We start from the raw sequence: 16,878 nt of genomic DNA, 5'->3' as shown, positions 1-16,878 counted from the left end.
TGCATCGTGCACCGCCATTAATAACCATTCCAAAATTTCTCACTGCTCCTCGTAATGATGTATCTAATTTCATCCTAAATAACTGAAGCAGCACAGATTGCATTTCATCCAGCAAACTGGAGAAAGCATTTCATTGAAGTCACCCACTAAGAGGCAACAATTCTTTAGAAAATAGTAAAGCATTCTCTTCTGCAACATATTGTTTTTTCCCCTTTGTATTTCTTACTACTTCCTCACACAGGTTAACTCACTGCTGTAGATTCATGTGTTACTTTTCCTTGCTGTCTGTGGTGTACCTGCATGGTTTAATTTTTTTAATGTTAGCATAAGTTGTTTTAAAATCTAAACTGAAAAATACATCTTTAATTTTGAAAGTAAGTGGTTGACCTTTCCCATTTTGCAGAATTTTTGTGAACTACAAATTCTGTTTGGGCTGAGGGGAAAACAGAACTATTTTCCAGAAATGCAAATGAATAAACCTAGGTTTTTGTTCTTGGTCACAAAGCAGATTCTCTGTCAAGATTAGGTGACATAATCTTTCCAAAATCTGAGGCTTGTGTTTAGGGTTGCCAGGTCCCTCTTCACCACCGGTGGGAAGTTTTTGGGGCAGAGCCTGAAGAGGGTGGGGTTTGGGGAGGGGAGGGACTTCAATGCCATAAAGTCCAATTGCCAAAGCGGCCATTTTCTCCAGATGAACTGATCTCTATTAGCTGGAGATCAGTTGTAATAGCAAGAGATCTCCAGCACCTGGAGGTTGGCATCCTTACTTGAATTGCAAGAGTGAGTCATGGTCACAGATTTAATGACATGAAAAGCCTTCTGAGCATTCAAATGTAACATTGATATTTCATCCATGTTCATGCTTTTTCTGTAGGAACCATCTGCAAACATTTGTATAAAGCCACATTTGTATAAAGCCACAATCGGCAATGCAAGGTTGTGACCAGGAAACTTGGAAAGTACAAGGTATACACTACCTTATTTTGTTTGAACTGATAGTGTTTGAACTGATTTGGGTTGGCGTTCCTTTATACAAGATATCTCTGCTGATTAGCAATACCTCATGATTATCCCCTCATAAGTGCCTTCTGCCATGTACATACTGGAAAAGTACCCATAACAAGTCACAGCAAAATGTATACGTATGCATTTCGTTTTCAGGTGAGTAGCTGTGCTCATGTATGCATTGGTCTGTTTACAGTGCACATGAGGTATATACACATTGTGGTTCTCCTTAAAAACAAACCTGATTGGCAAATTCTGGGACCAAGGTGTTGAACTGCCACATGTACATTTTATGAGATTACATGAGATTGGGCCATACTAGAAATTATTGGGTCACACATGATGGGGAAATGTGAGATCCATGAGTCGCGGTGAGGCTGTGGCTCAGTGGTAGATTATCTGCTTTGCACAGAGAAATGTCCCTTGTAAAAAAAGGTAAAGATCCCCTGTGCAAGCACCGGGTCATTCCTGACTCATGGGGCGACATCACATCCCGACGTTTACTAGGCAGACTTTGTTTACAGGGTGGTTTGCCAGTGCCTTCCCCAGTCATCTTCCCTTTACCCCCAAGCGAGCTGGGTACTCATTTTACCGACCTCGGTAAATTCCCTTGTGTGTGTGTGTAAAGTGCCTTCAAGTCGCAGCCGACTTATGGCTACCCCTTTTGGGGTTTCCCTTGTATCGCCAGTCAAAAGGATCAGGTAGTGGATAACATGAAAGTCCTGAAAATAAGATGCTGAAAAGACACTGCCAGTCAGCAATAGACAATACTGATCTTACCTGATAGACCTTCAATACCAGCACTTTTTAGTACTTTATATAACAGCTCCAGAGAGGCTTTAGTTTGGGTAGGGGCTGTGGCACGGGGAAAGAGGAATTAATCCTCACCATTTTTACAATCTCAATTGATCCCCATGGGCTATTTGTTTCATGGATAGAAGGGGACATACAAACACTTTATGATTGCCTAAGTGTTCACTCCCTCTAAGCAAAAAGCAATCCTGGTATGTGTTTGTTTTCTGATCCAACTTTAGCTCCCCACAGCGGCCACTTGGAGTTCTTAAAAGCATAGGAAATTTACTCACAGATTTCCCCTGGTCATGTTTTGTTCACTCCTTAGAAGCACCTGGCTGGCTGCTGCTGAAAAAATCTAGTTAATCCTCTGTCTGAGGAAGCAAGGCATTTTTCTTCTTGCAATCACTATAAATATTCCCACAGATTTAAATTGCAACCCAATAGAAGTATTGTGTATACTATCCAGCAATAGGAGCAATAAATTGCTGGTGTTAAACTTACCCAAAATGTTTTTAAAGCCTAAAGTTTAAATACACTATTATTTTTAGTTCTACTGTATTTTGTGCTAAATCTCTTAAAGGTAATGGTAGTTCCCTGTGCAAGCACTGGGCCATTACTGACCCATGGGGTGATGTCACATCCCGACGTTTACTAGGCAGACTTTGTTTCCGGGGTGGTTTGCCAGTGCCTTCCCCAGTCGTCTACACTTTATGCCCAGCAAGCTGGACACTCATTTTACCTACTTTGGAAGGATGACAGGCTGAGTCAACCTTGAGCTGGCTACCTGAAATCGACTTCTGTCAGGATTGAATTCAGGTCATGAGCAGAGGTTTAACTGCAGTACTGCAGCTTACCACTCTGCGCCACGGGGCTCTTAAAACTCTTAATGAATACAATGAAAGTCGAAGCTTTCCATTGTCACTGCAGGGCAAAACTCCACATTCAATTACATCTCTTGGTTGTGCTTATACCTTGGATAAATGCATCATCAGTTTGTTGTTCATTAAGGAAACTCACATGCATCTCATAGACCCCTTAATTGTAAGGTATTGTTTTTCTGGCTTTACTTTGTATGTCTATTATCCTCCTATTATATCTCCACTAAAGCACAAATGAATTTTAAGCAAATTTCTATCTGCTGCACAGTTTGCTTCATGTGCATTTTAAATAGCTTGTCCTCTTATGAATTTTCTTTGCAACTCAAAAAAAAAAAATCAAACGGTTTTAAGATATGTAATTATAATAGCAGCACCCATCTACACCTTTAAAATACTGTATTTAAATTCTGGACTATTAACAGGGAAACAATGCAACTTTCATCCTGATTTTAAAATACATTAACTTATGACATAGCCTTTTCTTTTTTTATCACTACCTATAGTTACGTGCTCCTTGATGGCAGTCTATACATGCTTAATAATAATAACAGTAGTAGTAGTATTAGAGCCCATTCCTGAAAGGGGGGGCGTGACCCGCCCTGGCATAGGTGCCAAGGTGGCACCTATGCTGGTGCGAGGGCATGTGGGCCCACACTGCCCACATTGCCAGCACAGCCACACTGGCAGAGCTTTCGCAGAAGGGAAAGCCCGCACTAGCATGGAAGGGGCATTCCCAAGGCGTTCCTGGGGGAGGAGCTGCCATTGGGCAGCTTCCTTAACCCTTTTGCCCTGGAAACACCCCTTGTGCTATAGTGGTGGTGTGCCACCTTTTTCGGTGGCAAAGGCCCATTAAAGGCAATGGGGGATTTCCCATTGTTAAAATGACTTCTTTTTGCCCATAGTAGTAGTAGTACTAATAATAGTAGTAACAATAATGATCTACACGCACAACAGAAATCCTTGAAAATATTTCCAAATGGAAATGGAAATGGAATGGAAAATATTGATGATAACTACATAAGGTTATGATATATGCAAGCATCTCATCATCTTTAAATCTGCTTTTCAAATTCCATATGAGCTAACTTTTGATATCAGCAAATATATAGATACATATATAGCAGGTCAATGCAGTTTTAACCAATCAATATTATGTTGTGTAAGCATCTAATAATGTTATAACAGTTTAGGTTAGAAAGATTATACACCCATTTCGGTTATTCATAAATAGTAACTTGTCCTAGAGATGTACTGACAGGCAGAATTGTTATGTCATGTGGTTTGTATGCCTTTTATTGTATGTTGTTGCATGTTGTATAATATGTTGAAAAATAAACAATAAAAAAAAGAAATCCTTGAAAATATTGTGAATAATTGGTTTAATTTTTAGGGTTTTTTCAAGGGTGTGATTTTCAGGTGCTGAAATTCTGAAACCTGAAAACTGTGCTCAAACATATTAACAAAAACAACCCCTCCCTAATTTGTCATACCAAAAATCTTACCCTTGAAAAAAACCCCAAACTGACATTAAAATAACGTTTTTTGAAGTGCACACCCCACCTTTAAACTGCATCCACTAGTATAGCAATCATCATTTGAATGCTGTTTCCAAAAGCTTACATGCTCCAGTCATAATCTGTGACCTAGTCCTTGCTCTGTGCAAAGTTTATATGCGGTGTGTTCATTAGCTGGAATCTTCTTCAAGAAAAGATTTTGAGGAAAAGTCCACCAGTTGTGTAAAGGGCACTCTGGCTTTGGACGTAATACAGATCTAAATAAATTTCTCCCTTCATGCTGTATATTTGGAGAACTCTACAAAACACACATAGCGGTTTCTATTACATTAGCCTTAGATGAAACATTATTTGGCTCTATGATATCTGCAGAACAAACAGAACCGTTGGGCATTTAATGGAAGTCACATGTTATAATGGTCTATTCCTTACAGACTGGTCAGTCCCAATCCATCAATTTTCTATCTCTGACACACAAGGTAGACAAAAAGTAAATACTACACGTACAATATGTTCCACCTGAAGAGTTTAAAGATTTACAGTCTCCAAAATAGGCTAGGATGCTTTACTATGAGTGCTGAATTCCTAAGACATGAGCTTCAGAAATAAAAATGGAAAGTCTTTAAGTAAAGGTACATATAAAGTCAAGATTTCTTTTTAAGCATGACACTTCTTGAAAGTGCTAGAATCATTTTTTTGTATTAGTGTGAGACAGGCACCATAAATGAGATTACAATTATCAATTTTGATAAAAGTTAAGATTAACTGTTAAAGTTGAAGAGGGCTCGGCTTGGATACCGACCCAATATTGAAACTTTCCAATTTAACTGCTTCCCTTCTTTTTTTCTGTATTTCTAAAAAAATGTAATACAATATTAGTAAAAAACAAGATTTCTTTTTAAGCAATGCACATTTACAGTGTGTTTTTTAAGTGCAAGTTTTGCGCTGTTAATGTGATGTGGACTTATCTGGCTGATATTCTTAATGTCTAACTGCGCAATCCTAATGGGGAAAGGGGCGAAAAGGGGTAGGAGCTGGTGTGACCTCTGCTCCAGGGTTAGCGCCAGTCGCCCTGGCTAAAGTGGCACCCATGCTGGCTCAGGGCCATTTACGCAGGCTCCAGGGAGCCATGCAACAGTGTGAGCCTCGGGCACCAGCGAAGCCTCGCCAGCAGCATTTCCTCGGCGCAAGGGCTCACACTGGCATCAAAGGGTGCATTCCCAGGGGCAGAGCTGACATTAGCTCTCTATGCCCTTTCAGTCCGAGTTACAGGCTATGGAGAGATCCACAGGGTTTCCTTCAAGACAGCAAGCCGCTCAGGAGGTTGCATGGCTGCACCATTCCCAGGTGCTTCCAAAGTACCCCCACATTAGGATTGGGCTGCCATACTTAGATGCTACTTCTACCATACACATCATCACAATCTTTCATAAGACTTACTTTCATCTCCGGTTTCAAATTCAAACTTCTGGCTATAGCCACTGTATCCTGTTGCGGTCCTGACTCTGATGTGAAATATATACTTGGTTGCTGGTTTGAGACCTGTGACGATAACACTTGGAGCTTTTGACCTTGTGGAGGAATAGCTGAGTTGCTCATGTTCCTGCAGGACAAAAGAAGAGGCATGAATGAAGTCAAATTGCATTGTGAAAGATGTGTGACAACAATCTATATCTCTAAGGAATGTCAAAGTGGATTCATTAAAGTGGATTCATATCACCATGATATATGACACAACCTTAGCTTTCATAAGAAAAGTTATCTTACATATGGTGAGAACCATATCCTTCTGAATTGGGCTAGTAATTATAATATATAAATCAACATAATATGAAATTAGTAAAAGACTAGGGCGAAAGAAAATGGCAGATCAATGGCAGCTATATATTTTGCATAATGGTCAAATTAGGACTTCAAAAAGAGTTAATAAAATATAATGTGTAATGTGGGAGTATTCAAATGCCTGCTACTCACTTCTACCCGCAGGTAGTGCCAAAATGCCGGCGCTATCCGTGGGTAGACCTGTGGGTAAAAGAAAATGAAAATTAACTCTTGATTTGTTTTTGTTTACAAACCAGAAACAGAGGAATTCTGTCTCATGGGTTTAAAAATTGATGTCCTTTAATATACTCCATGCAGTTGAACAAAACATTTCACATCAATTAAGCTGGGGAAAAACACAACAACTATTGTTTGCTAGATCCAGGCTACAACATAGGAACTGAGAGCTCCTTCACACTTAAAGCTTTTTTAAGTTAGTTGTTCACTGTCCCAGGGGAAAAGCATATTCTTGTGTATACTATCATACCTGAATGTCTGCAACGTTTTACTTTGCCACTTATATGTGCATTAGAAACCATGTTTACATGGAAAATTAGATGCGTATATGACCTTTGTTATGTATGTACATAGTTAGGCCGATATGCAGGGGGAAACTTAAGAGCTTGAGTCCCCGACGAAGGATCCTAAGCTGGCACGCGCCATTGGCGACCCGGGGTTGTTCCCCTCTATCATGGATCGGGGGGGAGTGGCCACAGGCAGCCAAGGGGGCATATAAGCGGGGCCGGTTTACACAGTTCTTCAGTTCTGTTCTATGCTTCAATAAACGTGTTGTTGGAACTCCATCTCGACCTCGTGTGTCCTCCCCACGCGGACTTAACAACCTTCACACATGAACTTCCCCTTGCTAGAGCATGAGAAAAATTATAATGATTTGAAGTGACCCTGGCATCCCATTCCTGAGCTCTGGGGCCAAAAGAGCTCAGGAGGTGTGCAAGTGGCCGCACCGGCATCTGGGCTGCTTGCACTGGCATCTGAGCTGCTTGCGCCGGCCCCCGGGGCCACTTGTGCTGCCAAGAGAGGCAGGGATGCTGGCGTTGGGCTGCGCATGCTGGCCTCCCTGTGCAGGCATGGCAGCACAGCCCTGGGATGCCGGCTCGGCCTCCTGCTGGTGTCCCACCAGCGCAAATCCCCATGCTGTCATCCCAGGGAACATTCCTGGGGGGTTCCAGAGGGGCAGAGCTGCCAGTAGGAAGCTCCCTGACCCCTTTCAGGCCGGGAATGCCCCCTCCAACAACAGAGTTGCTGTGTCAGGCTTTTCCTGGTGCAGCCTTGCTGTTTTCAATTGGGAAAATGCCCCATTTTCTGCAAAAAAATAAAAGGCTCTTTAAAGCCTTTTGGCGGTCGGGGAATAGCTTTGGAGCCACCTTGGCTGCACTGTCCCCCGCCGCTGAAAGGCTCAGGAATGAGCTGTAAGAGTTACTCCACATCCTCCATTACCTCCATCACAAATGCTCAGAACTTCTCAGGACAAGCAGTTCTTTTGAAAAAAAAAAGAGTCAACTTAATCAAATTCTCCTTTAAGTACTCTCTTACATCCAGTAGACAGTGCATTTCTTTTCTTGTTACAATATTATGAAAATAGAGTGTTTTGTAATTATTGTAATTAATATGAAAATGAAATAAATTCTCCACCCAAACAGCCTATAATGTAACAATTTATGATCCCCGCCCCCATTTTGTGCTGATTTCTTTAGTTTTCCCCAGCCAGTGTTTTCCTAATAAGGGCATAGAGAGAGCACACTGTTCCTTAGGTGGATGGAGAAAAGAGGCTCTGGGCTTTCTTGGTTGATTGCAAGCTGTAGCCACTAGGATTATGTGTATGCGTGAGGCATTCCAGTACTGAATGATAGGGCAGGACTTTGCTTTCCTCTCTCCTCCCACTACCTGTCTTGCCAAATTTTCCCTTGCAGTCTGTGCTCCCCTGCTTGAATGCTGCTCTCCAAACATTATCCCCCATCCAAGCAAGTCTACTTGGAGTAGGGATGCCAGCCTCCAAGTGGGACCTAGGGATTCTGGAATTACAGTTGATCTCCGGATTACAGAGATCAGTTCCCCTGGAGAAAATGGATGCTTTGGAGGGTGGTCTCTATGGTATTGTACCCCACTGTCCTTCCCAGGCTCCACCCCCAAATCTCCAGGAGTTTCCCAACCTAGATCTGGAAACTCTACCCACCTATCCCTTGCTGGTGGTCAAGGGGTTCCTGGCGACCCTAACTTTCAGCTTCTTCTGCTGCTGTTTGACCAGGTTTAGGTGTACCTAATTGTATGCTGGATTATGGCCAGAGTGACTTTTGAGTTTCCTACTGTATATAACTTTTGTACAGACCTGAAAGCAAAAACTGTTCCTGTGCCTAATAAAAAAGAAACATTCATTGTCCTTTCACTGTCCTTTCCCTTTTTCCCCACTTCACAGCTTTCTCAAAGTTACCTTCAGTATGGTAACCAAATCTCTTGTCCACAATTCAAATTAGATCAGAATTGTCCATAAGCATCTGTATATCATATAAGTGGAGCCCACAGGGCACCACATGAATCTGTAATATGATAAAACAGTGTTAAAAATGTGGTATATTAAGTTACCAGAAGACACTGTCAGCCTGCCAGCTTGGAGAAAATAAGATTCACTGAAGAGATTTTATAGAGAAAAAGCATAGCAAAGGAGTTGTATTGTGTTAGCTTATTTGAAGTTTCGGAGAGTATATCTTCACCATGAAGTGGTGTCTTGTAAATACAGTTGGCCTAACTCTGTCTTCGTGTAATGCAATATGCCTGAGATAGGATGATGCACGATAAGGAAAAGTTTTTAACACTGAGGAATGGCACATTAGCACTGTCTCAGCAACATAAAGTGTACATAACAACGGCTACATGATTAAGTTGAGGGAAATACTGGGGGAAATGCAAATGATCAGTGATACCCATAATTCAAAATAGGATCAACAGTTTGAAAAACAACAACTGTACTATGGGGTGTCTTCAGATGGCTATTTATTTTTAACGAAGCCTCTAGCATATTATTCCATTTTGCTGTAGCAATCAGCTTGTTAACGGAACAAGGAATATATAAAATATTTATGTACATATAAATGGAGTATACAAAACGGATACAAAGAGAATATTGTAAGATGGTATTCCCTAAAAACCAATTAAATGTTGTCTGCTCAACAAGTGTTACAATCATAGCATAACTAAAAAGGCAATCAGACTCTGCTAACATTCACACAAGTTTGTAATAGGAAATTATGTGGCCCAAACTTCATTTAAATTCTCCCAACACTGAACCAAATGTCTATTCCCACCCACAAGAGGCGAAAACAATGAAAGTATCAGCTAAAACTTCATCTGAAACGTCACCTAAAATTGGATATACCAATCCAGCCTTTAATATCAAAGACAAAAGTTTTGTCAGTGGAAGGCGCTGATGATTGCCAATGTGTCCCACATCCAGCCGGTGTGGTGTAGTGGTTAGGAGCGGTGGACTCTAATCTGGAGAACTGGGTTTGATTCCCCATGCTTCCACATGAGCAACAGATTCTAATCTGGTGAACCGGGTTGGTTTCCCCACTTCTGCACATGAAGCCAGCTGGGTGACCTTGGGCTAGTCACAGTTCTCTCTAAACTCTCTCAGCCCCACCTGCCTCACAAGTTGTCTGTTGTACGGAGAGGAAGGGGATTGTAAACCAGTTGGATTATCCTTAAAAGGTAGAAAAAATCAGCATATAAAAGCCAACTCTTCCTCTTCTTCTTCCTTACCCACCAGCCCTTTCCAAGCATGGGAAAGTTTATACTTGGGTGGTGGGAACCACCTTGACAAATAGACACACACAGGAGGCTGCAGTTAGTGAAACCAATCCTTTCTCTTTCACCAGTGCCAACAAACTCCATCATTGTGAGGGCAGTTCTCTATAATGCTCAATTTCCAAGATGGAGAAACAGCAATCTGTCTCTTCCACCCCTGAAACTGGAAAATGCAGCTACATAAAAAACCTGCCCTGTAGGGCATGGTTTGAAAGAGAAGGGCCGGAATGACCACAGAAAGAGTCCACAGAATTTACTGTTGCTTAATCCTACAATATTTCTCAAAGCAAACTTCTTTGCTGATGATGGTACAGAAAGGGAACAACCTGAAAACAAATCCAGGACTACTGCATACTTTAAGGACTACCTAGGTGCACAGAAAAGCAAGGAAGATCCAGACAATGACAACTGAACATGCTCATTGTCCTTGGAAGTGCTGGCGGTCAAGAGGGGTAAAAAGATCAAGTGGGAGTTGGAGAAATTGGCTTGCACAAGATGTTAATAAATGGCTTTGTTCTGAAGGAATAAATTTGTTCACAGATGGTGATGGTTTACATAGAAAATATGTGTCATCCTACATACCCAAACAAAGATATGGAAAACCCATAAACAGTTTAAATGAGGCTATGATTCTGATGATATACAAGGGAATTTAGGCATAGATCTCACACTGTATGTTGATGTAAGGATGAATGGAAGCAAATGGCTTGTTGTGTGTTTCCATTCACCTGCAGGCCTTGGGGGTGGGTGCGTGGGTAAATGGCTCTTTTCACTGTTATTGAGGGGTAAGAAAGTAGTTTAGGAGCAGACTGCTTACTTCCAAGCTCCCATCAACAATGCTAGGGACCAGTTTCTCTACAGGATCTCGAAGTCCATTACTGGAACTTTTGATGGGTCTGTCCCATTTCTGAATAGGGTTGCCAGGGCCCCCCTTGCAACTGGTGGCGGATAGAGGTGGGGAGGAACTTACCACCAGCAAACCGAGGCCTCGGCCTCTATCACCGGCGACATGACGTTGATGTGTTTCCGGTGCCAGAGGCCTAGGCCTTCGTTTGCTGTTGGTAAGTTCCCCCACCATCCAACTGAATGATGCCAAGGAGGGCCCCCAAAGCAGCGGATTCCCTGCCCCTGGCGGGGGTCTGTGGGAAAAAGGCACCTCTATGCTAGTACCTGAGTTTGGAAATCAGCATAGATGCGAAAAGATTAAACAAAGTGCAAAAAGTTTTATGGTGCTACACACTTATACAAACCACAAAGGTGATACAATGGATGAAAACATGATAAACATGAACAACAACAATGTAACTGAACAAAGAAGAACGTACAAAAGCAGAACATACAAAAGCAGTTCATACACATCCGACTGAATGATGCCAAGGAGGGACCCTGGCGGGATCTGGCAACCCTATTTCTGAATGTGGTGATCTTTTGAGAAATTTTCACCTAGTGCTGTTATAGAGAAATGATGAACACGCTGCTTACCCCCCACCTATGGTTTCTATAAATAAACTACCACATACAATTCCCCAGCTAAAGATACTTCTTTGGAGGTACCAGCCTTTAGCTTAAACTAAGGGGTTTTTATCATAGCATAAATATATGGGGACATACTACCAACTTTTATTGTGCCCCATAGCTTCTAATAAGCCAACATCACTGGGAAAAAATAGAACATGGCTGCTAATGCTCCTTGAAGTGACACATTGGGAATGGAGATATATCAAAAAGGTCCAGACATTAATACTGGTTGATATGCAGTCACAAATGATTGCCAGGATACATTATATACTTCCACAGAACATGAAGAAAGAGAAAAAGAAAAAAATTACACCTGTTCAGGAAATAGGGGGAAGAACCATTTAACTTTGGGAACCAATGTCTACTGAAATTCTTGTAACCTACAGTTCCTGCTGTTGCCGCTGGGTGATAAAACCAAAGTAAAATGAGAGGTGTAATTACAAGGAAGAGAGTAAAAAATGGAAATAGAGAAATGGAAAACATAAATACCAAGCAACATTGTACAATGGAAAACTGGTCAGGAGAACAGAGAACATTCTGATTGGTAGGCAGAGGAATAAAATTACCTGTTCAATGTAAGAAATAGATTGAAACTTGCTAAAATGTTAAATGAAAAAAATTAGCATCCTGAAGGTCTGCTGACACCCCCTCCCTAAATGAAATTTTAGGGGGCTAAGTAGGCTATATTGGAAGGGAGGAATATGCAAAATTTGCCACCCCTTCTTAAGAAAACTTAATGGCACTTAAGATTTCTAGGCCAGGATCTACGTGAGAAATCATTTAACCTCACACATTTAAAAATAGTTAGTGGTTATTTGTCCCCACACTAAACATACCTTTTATAGGCAAGGCATCTTTCCTTATGTAACTGAATGGCTGACTATTAGGGTTGCCAGATCTTCTGCAATGGCAGGAGATGTTCTGCTGGCAACCCTCTGACTGCCACCACCATTCAGCAGGCGGGTGGGGGAAAATGAAAAAAAAAACCCAACCCATCTTATTGATGGTGTGATGTCGTGCTGTTCCGTTGATGGTACCCCCCCCCCCCGTCCACTCTTTAGCATTCCACCTCGTGCCAGCTGCCAACCCTACTAGTTATCCAGTTATCCAGTTATGAGCTACTTAAACAAAACTGCCTATTGTATTTTTTTCAATAATTAAAATGTATTTGGGTTGCGTTTGGGTTGTCAACAAGTGAGCTTCTTACAGCAGAGTCTCCTAGAAATTCCCTCACTCTCAAGGATATGGCCAGGTGCAGCTTAGGCCCAGATCTTTTCTGTTGGTACTCCACTACTGCAGAACAATGTCCCAAAAAGAGTGAGGCAGGCACCTACATGTTAAGACAGAGCAATTTAAAAGCTTTTGGAGAACTTATAGATAGACTTAGAAGGGTGTATACATACATACATACATAAATTTTAAAAAATGTTACTTTTTAGTTTCTGGCATTTAACACCAATCTGTAAATAAGTCTGACTGCTTAAAACAAACTGGAAGTACTGAGTATGCATTTTGCCCTTCAAGATGAGTGATAACAATATATGCAAAAAATTCAAAGGGGGACAAACTTGAATTGGACTATGAATCAAGGAAGCAAAAAGGCACAAGAACAAAGAAACAAAGATGATGCAAGAGCAAATGTACACTGAAGAACAAATCTGAAGAGATGTCAGAAGCCAAGTAGACTGCAGATTGTGTTCATAGACCCCTTATCATGTCCAACAGAATGGTGATATGTGATTACTATGACCGAAAATGATTTAACATTTATGGATTATTACTAAGAGGGCATGGAAACAGAGCTCCAAAAATATCTGATAAAGATACAGTAGATCTCATTTACCAAGTTTAATAACATTGGGAGATTCCTGTTCATGTCTTACTTAAATCAGCCTTAGACCGACTACAATCAGAGTTAGTTAAGGTGGAAAGTGTATGCTAGAAAACACTGAAATGACTCAAATATTGATTGCTACTTTCCCAGCTATCATATAATGCTTCAGCAATGCCTGTTGTCCTGGATGAAAGCTTCAGAATCAATATGTCAAATGCTATGTGTGTATGTTTATGAAACTGTCCCAAAATAATACATGTGATGTCATTAATCCCAATTCCCAGTGTGTCATAGCACCAGATTGAAAAGAAGGAGATAAAGCAATGCTGAAGATAATGACAATCTCATTCTATACTGGGTTTGAACTACCTCTGATATTGATTTTAGAGCATTCACCTTCATTATCAGTATAATCTCTAGAATCTTATAAATATGGCCATATTTCCTTCACTGGTTTTCTTCACCCAGCTAACTGTCTGACTGGACCATCTATAGACACATGCTTTATTTAGATGGCAATTTAGTGCTTTGAATCTCTTCTGTCTGTAAGGTAATACTATTACTATTTTATGGTAAATTATCTAGAACCACAGATTTAGAGCCCATTCCTGAAGTGGGAGGGTGAAGCTCCTTAGGAGCCAGAATAAGGTGGCACCTACACCAGCATGGGGGCAAACACGGAGGTGTCCATGGCCAGTGCAGCCATGCCAGCAGGCCTTTCCCACAAGGGAAGTGCTGTGCCAGTATGGGGGGGGGGGCTATCCCGGGGCATTCCTGGGGATGGAGCTGTGTTTAGGCAGTTTCCACAGCCCTTTTGCCCCGGGAACACCCCCTTGAGAGGCTGCAGGGCTGCACCACCTTTTTCGGTGGCACAGCCTCACTGGTCGCTATGGGGCATTTCCCCCTGTTTTTAATTTTGAATTTAACTAAAAGGCTTTTTATGCCTTCACGGCAGCCGGGAAGCCTCAGAGGAGGCAGCATGGCTGTGGGGCTCCCAGCCGCCACAGATCCACCCTCCCTTTACAATGTGTGTGCCCTGCCCAATACCCTGCCTTGTAAGGGCAGAAAAGCAGGGTATAGATTTTGTAAATATATAAACAAATAAAAAGAATAATGCTCAGCTCTGATTCTTATATTAATCCATTATATCCATATTGGTGCTCCTACCAATTTTTTTGTTATTGAAATTACTTTTTTTGTTGGAATTACTATTTCACATTGGTACTAATTTGTTTTAAAAACAAAAAAGAACTGATGAACACTTGCTCCCACCCCCAACTCTCCACCTAATCACTGGCTCAAGGCAGCTAAAATGGTCTCCAACATGGCCCATTCCCCAAAAGCCCAGTCTCTGGAGAGGTAGCAAATACATTTTCCAAAAAAGGTTATGATGGGAATAATGGACCTGCATATACAAAAACCATGTGGATTGGGGGCTATAGTAGGTAGGAAAAAATGGGTGAAAAGCAGGCTGAATTCAACTCATAAACACAACTGTCAGATAATAGTTTCCAATAATGGGGGGCTATAGTAGGTAGATTGGGGGCTATAGTAGGTAGAAAAAATGGGTGAAAAGCAGGCTGGATCCAACTCATAAACACAACTGTCAGATAATAGTTTCCAATAATTTGTCATTAACAGAAAATACTTCTATGCATATTCATCTCAAACATTCATTGGCATAAACCATCAGATTTTAGTATAGACTTATTTTTATATGGTTATGGAATTGAGTATTTTCACGAAAGTATGTTAGTTATAACTGTACCACTACAAATTTGACATAAAATGCTCAAACTTCTACCTGCCTATGAAGAAAGACATGTGATTTTATTTAGAAATCTTTTAAACTCAAGTATGTTATTAAGATCTGTATAATTTGTACAAGGTCACTGCAAATATAGGATGCATCAACTGAGTCAAACATCAATGTTTTTATGAGCAGCAGGTGTATTCTTGCAAAAGACTATAAAGCTATTAACTGCTCAGTAAGGAATACATAATAACGGGTTGTTAACTCAACCGCTCTGACAAGAACAGTGAGAAAGGACACTTTAAAATCATTAGTAAGACCTGCAGAAAACGAAGATATTCTCTCTACTATATTTTTCAGTCAAAAAGATACAGTATCAGTAGCCACTGGTGTACAGCCTGTGATTTTTTTTTTACAATATCAATCACATGTGTTTGGCGAATTCATAACCAGGCACATGTATTAAGCCAATTCATATGTTACAAAGTCCTCATGCCCCCAGCTGTCCACCCGGATCATGTTGACGAGAATTTTGGAATTTTATTCCCAGGCACATACGGGACCAATTTGGATTAGGACAGCAGCACTTAAGCATCCCCCCCACTGTTTTACAACTTGGATGTTTATGCATGGGTACTTTCGTTCACGTTTGCCCCTGGTCTGTCTCAAGTGTTCCTTGAAGTTATGCATGAGTTTTCTGTCCATTAGAGATGACCTCACTGCCAGCCATCGCAATGTCTGGGTCTTCCCATTCCACTGTTAACCTATCTCCCCTGAGCTCAGCCCAGGTGAAATCCCCGTGCATAAGGCCAAGTGTGGGGCACGCAAGGTTGGTTTCTCTTACAGCCAATTACAGCTTGGTTTCTTTTACATCACATGCACTATGGAAGTCTGAAATAGTGCAGTAAATCACATTATGAATCTTTGGCAGAATCTTCATATTATTACTTCACCAGGGCACAAAATCCAGGGTGAAAACATGATTGCCAATAGTAGGCACAACAGTCACATAAATGTGTGCTAACGTATTAAAAGGCCAATTTTTCTATGTTGGATAATCAAAACAAAATAAAATGCTATACTTTACAGTCATCTATAAGAAATGGAAATGAATTAGACACACTTTTTGAAGGTCTGATTTCATTTTATTCAAGACCTACTTTCTCATAGTACTTGATCTCGTAGTCCAGAATGGCTCCATTAGGAAAATCAGGCTCTTGCCATGAGAGAGCAATGCTGTTTTGGGAAGCCCAGTCCTTCCTGACCATCCCTATCAAGGATGGTGCTGAAAAGAAAAAGGACAACTATGGGTTAAAGACAATGCAACTTATTTAAAATGCACTAAAGAGTTAACATTGGTTGATGTCTAAAGAACATGACCAGCAGATCACATGACAATTTCCTAAGAAACTGTTAAACAGAGATGATACAGGTTGAGTAACCCACATCCAGACAGCTTGGGACCAGAAGTGGTCTGTAGTTCAGATCCTTCCGAATTTTGGATCTGAAGTTTGACTGTGGTGGGATGGGAAGCTAAACTGAAGACTGGGTGTACTGCGAGTGTGCCCGGCCATTGGCTTAGCGTCCCTCCTCGCCGCCGAAATTCAATCTGACTTGCAGCCATGCCACCCAGCCTCTCCAGACTTTGGAAAGGCCAGGTGGCGTGGCTGCGAGTCAGATCCGTGCAGCCTGGCCCCTCGAAAGTCAGGAGAAGCCAGGCCACGCGTATCTGCCTGCATGCTGGCTCGAAGGGTCTGGTTTTCAGGTCAGTCCAGATATGGGATGTCTGGATGTGGGATACTCAACCTGTACTGCGTATCTCTGAGCCATCATAAGAAAGAAAAACATCAGCCATGCATCTCTCCTGCTTTCAGCTCCAGCTGAGATTTCATTTCCTTGATTAACTTTTTATATTGAATTTTGGGAACAAATTTTTTGAGG

General features: G+C 41.3%; 1 protein-coding gene across 1 annotated transcript in view; it reads right to left on the bottom strand.

Annotated features, from left to right (window-relative positions):
* EPHA6 (EPH receptor A6) overlaps positions 1 to 16,878 on the bottom strand; it is a 492,623-nt gene that overhangs the window by 128,324 nt on the left and 347,421 nt on the right. The window contains exons 6-7 of the mRNA XM_056858093.1: positions 16,098 to 16,222; positions 5,633 to 5,795 (exon numbers count right to left, since the gene is read on the bottom strand). Coding sequence (XP_056714071.1) covers positions 5,633 to 5,795; positions 16,098 to 16,222 — 288 coding nt within the window. The remainder of the gene's footprint in view (positions 1 to 5,632; positions 5,796 to 16,097; positions 16,223 to 16,878) is intronic.

The sequence above is a fragment of the Euleptes europaea genome, chromosome 12 (assembly GCF_029931775.1).
Source record: "Euleptes europaea isolate rEulEur1 chromosome 12, rEulEur1.hap1, whole genome shotgun sequence".
NCBI classification, from domain to species: domain Eukaryota; kingdom Metazoa; phylum Chordata; class Lepidosauria; order Squamata; family Sphaerodactylidae; genus Euleptes; species Euleptes europaea.
This window is presented reverse-complemented; position numbering and strand designations above follow the sequence as displayed.